We start from the raw sequence: 13,015 nt of genomic DNA on the forward strand, positions 1-13,015 counted from the left end.
TATTCCTTCGACGACTCTGATCGCTTCGAAGAGGATTCTTTGTGCAGCTGGAGCAGTGAGCCAGAGTCGTTGTGCAATAACTGGAGAGGATGGCGACGACCCACCGCCGGTTTTGGCACTACCAAAAAGCCCATGGAAGGTGAGTGAAATTTTAAATTTTTTCTTTCTTTTTTTTTTTTTTTTCATATATTAAATGATTTGATATAGAGCGATAATTATTTACAAAATAATTGTTTTCATCAATTTTAATTACCTTGAAATATGTTATCAAAGACAATATTTTGAGCATGTTTCCTTGAAAATCATTGAAATCAATGAAGACAATTATTTTTGTAAATAATTATGCTACAACATATTTAAAATTTGGTGGTTGTTTAAAGTCAAGAAAAATATTTATCTGAAAAATAAAAAAAAAAAAGTATTATTACTAAGATAATTTGTTAGTAGGGATGATAACTTTAAATGATTAGTTCATTTATGTTTATTTTTATTAGTTTCATTAGTTCATTTCATTTAGATTATGATAGTTAATTTAATCACTAGTGTATATATAGAGATTAAATTTTAATATAGTATATGTATATAATTGAATCATTTTGTATAATTATATATAATGTGATACAAATGTAACAGGAAAGCTTTTTTATGATACACTGAAATTTCGTAATTTATCATTTTGAAATATCTTTAAATTTAATTGTAGATGTATGATCCAATATAGTAGTCCATTATCTTCGATAGTTTTAAAGGAATGCATTGTCACTGCGTTTGCAAGATGAACGTGTGGCAATGCATTATAATTCTCGCGTCTCTTTAAGCGTCACATAAGATGCCCGCATATCCTATGACGCATACAAATTCCACGACCCGTTGGCTCGAATAAGCAAGGTTAATGATTTCCCATCTTCCTGATGCATCGTCACGTTTCTTCATGTTATTTCATTCTTACTTATCTTCTTAGCTTTCGCAATTATTAACGTTAAACTTTCCATAGAGGAGATTCGATGATTTTAGATTGATCGATATCGATTTTTTTTTTTTTATTAGCGCCATCCATTAACTTAATAAAGCTTTCACTATGTGAAATACGTTTCTTCGCTTTTCTAGTGAAAATATTTCTGTGGGAGAAAGTAGGTATAATAATAAAAAGCGAAAAGTTTAAGACATTATATTTCAATCGAAATGGAATGTTCTTAATTCGAAAATTTACCGAAAATCCTTATTAATGTAAATTGAATAAAAGAAGTGTTGAAGTGGGATGGTTGAAGTTTTTCTTTTGAGAGTCTGTAATTGAGTTGGCACGTGGCCAACGTTCACGCGCAACGTAAATTACTTTCTTACCGTTGCTCAGGAACGTATGTTACACCATGTAATAATAATTTGCTACATGGTTGCACGTTATGAGTTGAAGCATAAAGTCAATTATTTTACCGCAATGTCGTCAATTTGATCACATTTTGCCTCTCTGTAAAAATATATTTTTTGCAGTTACACAATTTTTTAAGTGATGACATTTTGTGAATAATTAAAAAAATAGTTTTATACGATTCGATTTATTATTGCAATTGAATGCTATCATTTCTCATATATTTGTTTTTTGTATAGCTGATGCATTGATAATGAGCAAAAATATAGATCGCATACTACCAAACTAATACGCGATATCTTGTCTTCACGTAAATAATGTTCCTAATTTTTATCTCATAGTTATAAGATTGGAGAAAATCATTAACAAATATTGTTTCATAATATGGAAATTTTATCAGACATATGAGATAGTGATAAATGAAAATATATTGTATATGCATATTATGTTCGATTCCATCTGTAATCTAACTTGTTGAACATTGGATGAAATTCAAGAAACTGAAATATTTTTTCATTTGTTTTTCTTTAATCTTTTATCATAAATATAAAAATAGAATTATTTTTAAAAATTGAACACAATGTCATTAAAATTTATTTTAATATTTCGAAAATTAATCAAAAATAGATCAAATTTTTTGATTGAAAACAGTTTGTGCAGCTGTGTTCGTGTCGTTCTCTAGTTTGCACACGCATATATATATGAGAGGGGAAGTTAGATTTCACTTCATCCTCGCTGCTTCTCCCTGGAATACATATATACTCCTTTCCTTTTTCTCCACGGTCCTTGCTCCATGGCGAAGCGATCAAGGCCGAGAAAAAGACCAAACAGAAAATAAGAAAGAATGAGAGAGAATCGTATTCGCTCTCATTTGCTCGCGTAAACACTTCTCGTGCATTTAAGATTTCGTACTTGCTGCCTTTGCTAACGTTGAATGTTATCAGACGAAATAGTTTACCGTTAAAATATGTTAATTATATGTTGTGAATTCAATGTGTTGGTGAATTCCTTTGAAAATGTTCAATCAATGAATTTTAGGATGATGACGAAAGTAATTTTGGTAGTGAATATAGCGGAAAAAAGTTAATAAGTTTGGATGCATTATGTTATAATAAAATCATCGAATAGTATCAGCATAATTAAAAAAGAAGAGAAATTTTTAAATTTTTTTCAAAATATTCGATTTTTAAATTATTATTAAGTATTGCTTATTATATTTATATAAATTATAAATATAATATTATAAATATTATAATAATATAAACATATAATAATATAAACATTAACATTATAAATATTAATAATATAAATATTAATACATACCTCTATTTTTTATTTCATTCGTGTCTCTTTCTTTTCACATTGATTTACAATTTAAAACATGATACTTTTTAAGATTGTGAAAATGTTCATCTTTTAATATCGGAAGATACCAGGATATTATAATAGTTGTTCCATTAAGAGGTTATTTTTAGGTACGATCCATTTGTGATGACGGAGAAACACCATTCCAAATGTGTTGTGCTTTAATTTTCCATTAATAAGCATACATACACGCATGTAGAGTTTTGAACAGTTTCCCTAGCTGTTGGTTACGACATGTGTTTCCTTCTTTTATTTCATGAGGCCATCCTTCAGAATTGCGACCACGTAGAGAAAGTATCTCATTTTACTTTCTCAGCGCATGCGCGTACGCGACGCGCATACATTTAGAAAGTACGTTGTTCCCGGAGACGTGTTCCTTCTGTCATTCCATGATCGGTCACGTCAGTTTTCCACATGACCAGGCGATTACTTCTGCCTAGAATTTTCAAGGTTATCGTTCATCTACAACTGTCGTCATGCGAGAATAATTTGCTACTTTCTGACACATGTTGATGCGCATTATGAATTCTTGTTTTCCATTGATATGACTCTTCACGAATAGAATATATATGATTGTTCGACGCATGCGCAAATGAATCGTTATGGAAATGCTCATTTCATATAAAAATTAACCTCTATTTAATTTTTCAGATTTCAAATTTAAATTCAAATTGAGATTACATTAAAGATTTAAAATTTATTTATCATTTGCTCATCAATGCAAAGGAAACACTTTATTATAGTCTATTTGGATTAGATCTGATGATTCATTATGATAATCAAACCGATATCGTTCCGATTTCATTAACGATCGTGTGACAAGCAATGGCGATGACATCATTGTATTACCTGGTATATAGCAAGTGAGCAATTTTAGCACATATCTATGACATGCTTATATCTATTTGAAAGCTTGACAATCGAGACAGTGTACGGTCACGCGCGCAATACCATCCGGATTTCAATTAGACTAATGTATCGGCAGCGTAGCAAGAAGAGAGTATGTACATTCTCGCCTCTTTGCATCTCTTGCATGGAGCATGAGATCTCTTATTGAACAAGTAAAATAAACAAATTATACTTTAAATTGTAGATTTTATTGATATGATAAAATTTCAAAGTGTATTACGTTGATTGTTATTTAAATATTGAAGAAATTAATCTTTAATCTAATTATATATAAAATATATATGTAATAATTATTAGATTTTTTAGAATATTTGATGAATTTATGAAAAAGTAGATATTAATATTAATTATTACTATCTAATAGTCTTTCTATTATTAACACACATGATGACTAATGGGAGAACAAAAATCAACTTCATGAAATATGATAGTTTTTTTTAATTATTTTTCTATACTTTTAATTTTCTGAATTTCTGAAAATTTCATTTAGTTGATGTAGTAAAATTAAAAGGGCAGTCACATTCTTTTATCTGGTTGTGTTATGAAAGATTTTTTTCTATCAATAATATGAGACAATTATTGATGATATATTTATATGTGTAATAAATAAATGTAATTGAGATTTAAAATATTTCTTGATACAAATTTGCATGATGTTTCAGAAAATGATTTTCTAAAATTTGTGTTTAATCAATTGTTAAAATTAGAAATAAATTGAAATTCTAATTGAAACTTCAATTTGAAATTTTGACAACTTGAAATTCTTAAAATCTAAACTCCTTATATATTTTTATTTTTTTTAAAGAAGTAAATATCTATCTGTTTTGTTAATTACAATTTTATTAAATTTCAATTTTTGAAATTCTTCAAATTCACTTTAATTACTTTTTTAGTTTGCAAAAAATTATATTTTATTTTTTAAATAAATTATAATAACTAATAAACAAATTTTTGAATAGTCTATCTTTAATATTTTTCCAATAATCTTTCGTCAATATTACATTTGCTTCACTTCACGTATCTAGTATCTGTAAAAAGAAAAAAAAAATTTATATAAAATGCTCGTATCAAAAAGTATCAAAAAGATTAAAAATCGGATCTCTTCCTTGTATTCATGTCTGTTGTGGAAAACAATGGTGAATATTGGAGGATATATTGCTAAGAGTAGAAAAAGAAACAAAAGAAGGGGAAGGTTAAAGCAAAAGAGAGAGCTAGTAACGAAGGGATGAGAAGTGGGGCGAGGAGAAGATGAGAGGGATGGCGAGGGTAGAACGACCCGTTACTCGAGGATGGTCGCAAGAGATGAAAAGCGGGGCTGAAAGAAAGCTTTCCATAGTCGATGATCATTGTAGCTTACATTTTGCGAACACCCTGCGATTTAACACGAACAATGATGCAAATATATATATATTTACTTACTATTCGTAAATAAAATAGTATTAACTGTTGTAACATGAATAAATAATTTGATAATATTATGAAAATGATGAATTGATTAGTTGAATAATTTTTGGTCGGATAGTTTATTCCATTGAAATAAAATCTTTGTTTAGGTAAGATTTAATAAAAATTAGAAGGTGAAGTCTGTGCAATGATTTGTGTAAACTATATTTTGTTGTTGTCTATTGGAACTGATGATTTAATATAGCATTCATGTATTAACGATTCTCATTCTAGTTTTTAAGATTTTAAAATGAAACGATCTGTACTAACTTATCACGCGCTCCTTTTATCAGGCAAACATTGCACCATTGGCAAGCCATTGACAAGGTTCTGATTCCAATTTGCTCACAAGCGAGACGATTCGAGCAACACCGATCGAATGGCCGATATCGGATTTGGATAATTCCATTCGTCGTCCAATAATTGAATCTATCCGAGCATATCCAGTTCCACGGTTGGATACTGTTTGGGAAGATCCATTGCAGAAACATCGACGGAAACGTGCTTGGTTTACGTCTACTTGAAAATATTTTTCAAAGGAAGAAAATCGACTGGATTAAATTCTCCTCCATATTCTCTCCCGGATTCATTTGCATTTTTGTTTCGATTACGTGTTTTCGCCTAAACGATTTCCTGTTTCATGCTACATCCATTGATTTCTTTAATTATATGTAAATATTCCAAAGGATAAACCTAAAGTTTAACGAGAAGAAAGTTGCAACATGGTGTGCTTGTTATAGATTAGGTTTGGATTGAACTCTTGATCTTATTTTAAATTCACTAAATTGTTGTTTTTAGAACATTGAAATGTAAAATATTTCATATAATTATATTTATGCTATTGATTATTTCTTTTAATTAATATAGGTAAATAATTTAGGTAAAAATGATATTTTTATTTTTTTATATCTTTCTAGTAATATTTTCTATATGGAATAATAATTTATATGATCTACATTTGAAATATCAATATATATTCTTAATATTTCTACATTTTCTTATTTTAATTAAAAAAAACAGGTATAAATAGTTATAAATAGAGTATTATAGCGTAATTTTCTGTGTAAATATCATAGACGTTGAAATAAATATCTATTCTATTCTGGAACATCGAGTTTAACCTTACTTGTATACGATACAAAACTGAATGGCAACAAATATTTTTTTTGAAATTTTAAATAATTGCTCTTTTTCATGTGGAGTATTTCCAAAACATATTAACGGTCATTTTAATATTACTTATTGATGAATTAGGTTCTTTTCAATTTTAAATATTAAATAATACACAAAAAATATTATTTTACATATAATTTAATTTAACAGGAAAAATCTTTCATTATTCTGTTTTTCATTATAATTATTTTACTCAATATCTTTATTTTCTTTCTTCTTATATTGAAACAAATTCACATTTTTCTAATTTCTAGTTATTGAACATCGTCGAAGCTTGTTAACAATCTGTAATGAAACAAACGAGTGAGTTAGATTGGTCACGGATTTTATTAGTTAGTTGGAAATTCGATGTCGATTCTATCGCCGTACCGAATTTATATTTTCGCCGTGTATACATAGCTGTATATGTATGCCCTTTCCCATACGTGGAACGCGAGATTTGCATGCGAAGAACGTGCGTCCAGAAGAAAGGGGGATTCTTCTTCCTCTTTCTCCCTTGACTGGCAAAAATATTTCGCGCATAAATCGTTTCCATGAGATTCGTGGATGTCACTTTCATGGAAAATTATATAACTTTTTGATTCATAAGTTATGTTTCTAAATATTATTTTGTTCAAAATGTAATGTTCTATATAAAATAATCAATAGCAATAGTCATTCTATTTATCATTAGTCCATTTATTTCTAAATATTCTAGAAGTTTTTCTTTTCATTATGTTATATGATTTATTTAAACTTTTTCTATAATTTCAAACATATCTACACATCTATTAAAATAATGAAAAAGCCATTAGAGTTGAATATAAAAAACATTGCTGATTTCATGAAACGTTTTGGTTTCCTTTCGTTTCGATGCTTGTTTCATGGTAAATGTAAATTGTCAATCCTTCTCATCGAGGGAAAATGTTCTCAGGATAACAGTGATTAATGTCTTAAATTCTTGGAAACGTGTGTGCAAGCATTAATGTATTTCAAGTCATCGAATAATCCGGTTAATCAGATTCTAGAAAAATAATGTATTTATGTATTATTATGTATGATATATTAACGATTCTTTCGTTCTTAAGAGAAACATTTATTCAAAAAAATCATCAATTCAATATTGTAACCGATATTGCATTATTTTTATCTTTCAAAAATAATCACTTTGATTTTTAATAAATAAAATAAAAGCTAATATCTTTTCAACCGTGTTATATTGCATAAATTACGAAATTCTAATTCACGTTCGTTGCTTTTGTTTCTAACTCCTTCAAATTTCTACGTTATCTGACTGATTCGAATTTGAATGATCCTCGACAGCTTTACGCGATCATCGTTCCACGCAATTGTAATTTCCATTCTCCAGAATAAGAACATTACTCGCTTTCCAGGACGGTTTATACCTTGAATATTCTCCTTATTGAAATAGCTTGACTTTCACAAGCTCGTCTGTATTAAATTAAAATCCCTTTAGTTCGTATTTAGCTCGTATTGTTCCAAATGGATTTCATGAATTTTATGGATCGTAATGTGACCTTTTATTCATGGCAATGCATAAATTGATCCTGATTAATGATGCCACGATGTTTCACGCCAAGAATATTCTTTGATCTTTCATCGTTTCTTATGGATAATTGATTTATATCTATTATATTTTCGAGGTGGCAACTGACAATTGAAGAATTTGCAAAGGAAGTCCATTTTTCATAGTTTTTGAACTATTGTGTTTAATATATCTAGAAAGAAATATAATATATTTAATATCATTTTTGTAGCTTTTATTTTTTCATAATTATTAATTTAATTAGATTTTAACCTAAGTTTGAAATAATTACTGCTTTAATTAATGATTAGATAGAATAATTTTATATTAAGATTGCACACTTTAGATTATTTCTCATATATCATTTCCATAACAATTTCCTTTTTTACATTTGAATCAATGATTTTCCATTTTAATAATCTGTTTAAATAGAGGAAAAATCAGAAAGTTAGATTGACGATCTCCAGGTATTGTTCGAGGCGAATTCGTTAATAAGGATCCATCGCGTAGAAGGTTCACGCGACTCGGCTTATCGTCGATCGTAATCGCTCACGCCCGGAATATCGAGCCATAAATTCAATTAACCTGACGAGCGGTACGCTTGAATTGTCTTCTTGTGCACGGATCTATCGAGTCAACCGAAACTTCATTATCTTGCATCGATGTGTGCTTATCCTTGGGCAATGACCTTTCAAACTCCGCACAGCCATACTGCAAAGTGGATAATAAAATCCATATTGCGAAACTTTGATTCGAAATATTGTTTTTATCTAGTTTACTTACCGAGAATATAATTGATCTGAACAATGGGAATTCAATTATGAATATATAATGATGCTTATATATTTATCACTTTAATTAATTTACTTTAATTTTTTAATTAATTTTTTTTAATTTAGTTTTATTTGAATGTATTATATTTTAATTCTTACGTTTATTCTCTATATTTTGCCTTATGATACGATTAAAATTTTTGAAAATAAATTTTATACAACTTTTTAATTATGCGAAAAATTAATGTACTTAACTTACGTGTTTTATAAATTAATTCTTCTAGAAATTTGAAATAGTCTTATTTATTTTTTGATTTTATTTCTTCAATTCTTCATGAATATGACATGGCTGGATCAGAAAAATAATGCTTTCATATTAGCTTATAGCTGTGATGAGAGTCACGGCATTTGAAAGGAATGTTTTAGAAATGCTTACAAAGGAATGAATAGATATGTTTAGCTGGATGCCAAATAAATAACTTATGATATGATTTAATAAAATTATTTGTACCTTTAAATTAGAGAAGAAACTTAAAGATTTAAATTTCATAATACAATATGACGTCTAGTTTCTTTGCATTTCAAATAACAAGTTGTACCATTTTACACCGACTACAGCGCTTTTACTAGTGTTCATAATTTCATATAATAGGTGTCGCTCCATTCATCTTCTACATTTGTTTCGTTCGAACGCCAATCTTTCTTTTCCCGCGTATTCGCAGTGTGTTCAGAAGTTGCAATGAAATTTCACCTTAGTACAGCCACCGGACGTACATATATATGCACCAGGTAGAAAATTAGCGTAGAACAATGGAACATCTCCCCTACGTAATTACCGTGCGGTTTGGCCATTCGAAGGCGAGGGTCTCTATCCTCTCTTTTGCTCCGTTCCGTTCACCTAGTCCCTGAGACACTGTGATTATCCGTATATACGTACACGCGCGTGAATATCGCTAGTTACACGGTTTTATGTGGATTTCCACGTGCACGTGTGCGTCATATAGTTATCCAGCTCTCTACCATAATTACCGGGAGGCAACAGATGCATGTATTTTCATTCCTGTTGCATGCTTCGAACTTAGCAAAAGCATTCTATGAACATTCACGCACGTGTCACTACGAGAGTCTGGTTTGTCTTTTTTTCTATTTTTTGTTTTTTTTTTTTTGTTTTCTTTTTTTTACTCTTACACTCTTGAATGAATAGTCGCACGCGATTCTCTTGAGAACGTTCAATTTCTTTAAGATTCTTTTAGCATGTATTCAAGATTGTAGGTAAAAATACATGTATGTATGTACAATGTATGTTGTCTGCGATTTTTATCGATATTTCATGAAGATTAAGCTATTTAGAGTTTTTTTTGACTTTGAAATGACTTGTTATAATAATTTAGAAAATTATAGTGGTTTTTGTATAAATATATAATAGAAAATTGTAATTGGATGTATATATATAAATGATTATATTATTATATATGTTTTTATTTTTATAGTAATATTTTAGGTTACCAATGATTATTGACTATATATACATATATATTATTCGCTGAGTCATTAATTGTGTATATATCTTTAAGATGTGTTCTGTCGATATTGATATATACAATATACAAAATATTGGAATAAATTATTCTATCAATATTCAAAATTTATGATAAATTCTTCTTAATGATTTATTTATTCTAGTTACTTTTTCAAATATTCATTTTGTAGTATGATTGAACATAAACAATTTTTTATATTAATTTTTTAATAAGATTTGTTCATTTTATTAATTTTCTAACGAGCTCAAATTGAATCAACATTGTTGATATTATTAATTGTATAAAGAAATAATGCACGAATAATATAACATACATTATGCACGATTTTACCGACGAAAGCAATCGCATTTTTATCGCCTGACTATATCAAGGATTTTCGTGTTCTTGCCGAGAGACGGCTCTTGTTCCACAATTTACGGATATTTTTATTGAATTCACAGTCCGAAATCGATCGAGTGGGATGTAAAATTGGAATATATCGCGGAATCCCGTGAGTACTTATGCACAATACCGCGATGTATTATGCACGAACTATATTAAAGCATGACGAGCGTGCTGCGCGCGTTTCTAGCCTGTTTATTCAGCTAGGAAGAACACCAGGGGCAGCACAGGCGAGTTAAAGAGAGAAAAAAGGATGCTCAAGGGAAACCCATTGGATAAAGAAAGTAGTTTGTTATAAAAATCGGAGAACAAACAAAAGTTTAGAAGAAATGAAAAAAAAAAAAAAGAAATTCGGCAGATGAGATAAAGAAAAAATAAGGAGATGTTGAAAAGTAAAAGTGAAACGATCTATGAATAACAAAGATGGCGTTCTATCTTGGTGGTAAAGCAAATAATAGTAGTGCCGATGTTAGAAAAAAAGAAATGGTGAAAAGACGAGACAGAAAGAAAACAGGCTCTAAATGAAGTATGTATGAAAATCGAAAAGAGAAAGAACGATGGTGGATGTAAAACGGTGCGACCGAATGACAAATCGCTCGACAGCCAGAAGTTTTGAGCTCTTTGTCCCCTGCTGGCTGGATGCGACTAAAAGCCTGGCGAAAGAGAAGGGTTTGAAGAAGGAAAAGAACAGAAGGCAGAATGGTTGAAAACGTGACGTGAGGGATGAAACGATAAAAAGTAAAGAAGGAGGAATCTTGGTGAAATTGTGGCTTGATTTGGAATTGTATCCAGCTAGATCTGACAAGGTGACTGGATAACTTGATGAGGCGGAAAAGGGAAATGAATGAAAGAGAAAGAATAATCTTCTGTTTTCCTGTTTCTTCTGTGCGAAAAATCCATTTTCGAAAATCTATCGTAAAAGAAATTTCATGAACATTTTATCTTTTTTATACTCAATATCTTAATTCTTTTTTTCAGTTATTCTTATAATCTATAGATGTTTAATTTTAAGAAAATTTATAAGGAATTGATTTATCAAGTTCGTAAGAAAAAGATCATTTAAAGATATTAGACTTTTAAATAAAATATATATTGTTCTTTTTTGTCCATTTTTAAGATTCAAATTAATATACAAATAATTTGATTCTATTAAAAGAAGAAAATTCATGTAATAATATTTCAATTGCAAATTTAATTCTGTTTCATAAATATAGTACTTTAACCTATAAATTTCATAGATATACCTTAAACAATCACAAAATTTCAACTGATTGCGATCAAAAATGATTTATAGTTTGTATAGTTATATAACTAACATAATTTATTATGCACTTATTTGTTTAAGCCATATGAATAGTTGGCAGCTTTGGAATTAAATATAATGTAGTTAGATCTTTCGTTCTATTTTCTAATAAATAAATATTTAAATATCGATTATAAAGAATCTTGTGTCTAATATAAAATATGCCATTATTTCAATTTTTAAATTTAATGCTTAATGTATTATATTGTAACATAAATTATATTTTTATTATTTTTTCTGTTACAGGTGAGTGTTCTTAACGAATCATTCAAAAATGAAATGTACAGGTAATTTATAAAGAAAATAATTTCGTTTGCCTTTTTTTTTTTGTATTATATTTTTGACAAGAAAATCGAATTAATTTTTAAAATTAAAATAATTTTTGTTTTAAATAAAACATTTCATGAAAATGTATAAATGAAAACGATAAATGCTTTTTATATTTATATTTAATAATTTTATATTTAAGATTTTCCTAATTTATATTCTATTTTTAATATTCATTTATTAATATAATACAAAAAATAAGAATATTTTAGATTTATTTGTATTTTATTAATATTCAAGAGAAAAAATCACAAAATCATTATTATTCGAATTTATACTTCATATTTGAATCTATTGTTAGAATTAAAGATCAAAATGATATTATATTATCTTAAAGATAGTGATCGTTTTTCTGGTAAAATAATTTAAAGCAACATTATTTTACCTTTGTGTAGAGTTCCTTGCTGTCCTTACGGATTCTTGTCTTACCGGTTGCAACAATCAGATAATAATTCTACTTCGAGATTTTGCTTCATCTTACGTTCTCCTTCTTTTCTCGTCCTTGTTTACGAAGGAAGTTAAATAAATAAGTTAAATAAGTACACGAAGAGAAAATTTATTTTTGTTTCGAACATATTAGTTCATTGTTCTTGGAGAAATTAGTTAATTTTTAAATTATTAGTATTGATCTTTTAAACGGAAGTATATTTGAAAAAAATATAATTCACATAATATATCGATAATTGATTAATTATGAGAAATATATTTATAGAAATATATATTTATATATTGAGAAGTTTAATATTAAGAATATTTATTTATATATTTTAATTATTTATATATTTTAATAAGATAGAAATATATGAAATATTATATTTAAAAAAAAAATTATAAAAATAATTTTATTTTGCATCGGCCGGGAATCGAACCCGGGCCGCCCGCGTGGCAGGCGAGCATTCTACCACTGAA

At 28.3% G+C, this 13,015-nt stretch overlaps 1 protein-coding gene, 1 long non-coding RNA gene and 1 other non-coding gene across 4 annotated transcripts in view; 1 reads left to right on the top strand and 2 right to left on the bottom strand.

Moving 5' to 3' along the window:
* The first annotated feature begins 6 nt into the window (after positions 1-6).
* Positions 7-13,015, top strand: part of LOC102672753 (zinc finger SWIM domain-containing protein 8) — a 73,243-nt gene continuing 60,234 nt past the window's right edge. For both annotated transcript variants that reach the window (XM_006615973.2, XM_006615974.2), the window contains exon 1: positions 7-139. In XM_006615973.2, the coding sequence (XP_006616036.1) occupies positions 133-139 (7 nt within the window). In that variant the 5' untranslated portion in view covers positions 7-132. The remainder of the gene's footprint in view (positions 140-13,015) is intronic.
* On the bottom strand, positions 1,040-1,968 carry LOC116185666. The gene is made up of 2 exons (XR_004150536.1): positions 1,211-1,968; positions 1,040-1,118 (listed from the first exon to the last, which is right to left on the bottom strand). It is a non-coding gene; the product is annotated as an uncharacterized LOC116185666 (long non-coding RNA).
* Trnag-gcc lies at positions 12,955-13,015 on the bottom strand. Its single transcript has one exon. It is a non-coding gene; the product is annotated as a tRNA-Gly (tRNA).

Source organism: Apis dorsata, unplaced genomic scaffold, assembly GCF_000469605.1.
Source record: "Apis dorsata unplaced genomic scaffold, Apis dorsata 1.3 scaffold_247, whole genome shotgun sequence".
Taxonomy (NCBI): domain Eukaryota; kingdom Metazoa; phylum Arthropoda; class Insecta; order Hymenoptera; family Apidae; genus Apis; species Apis dorsata.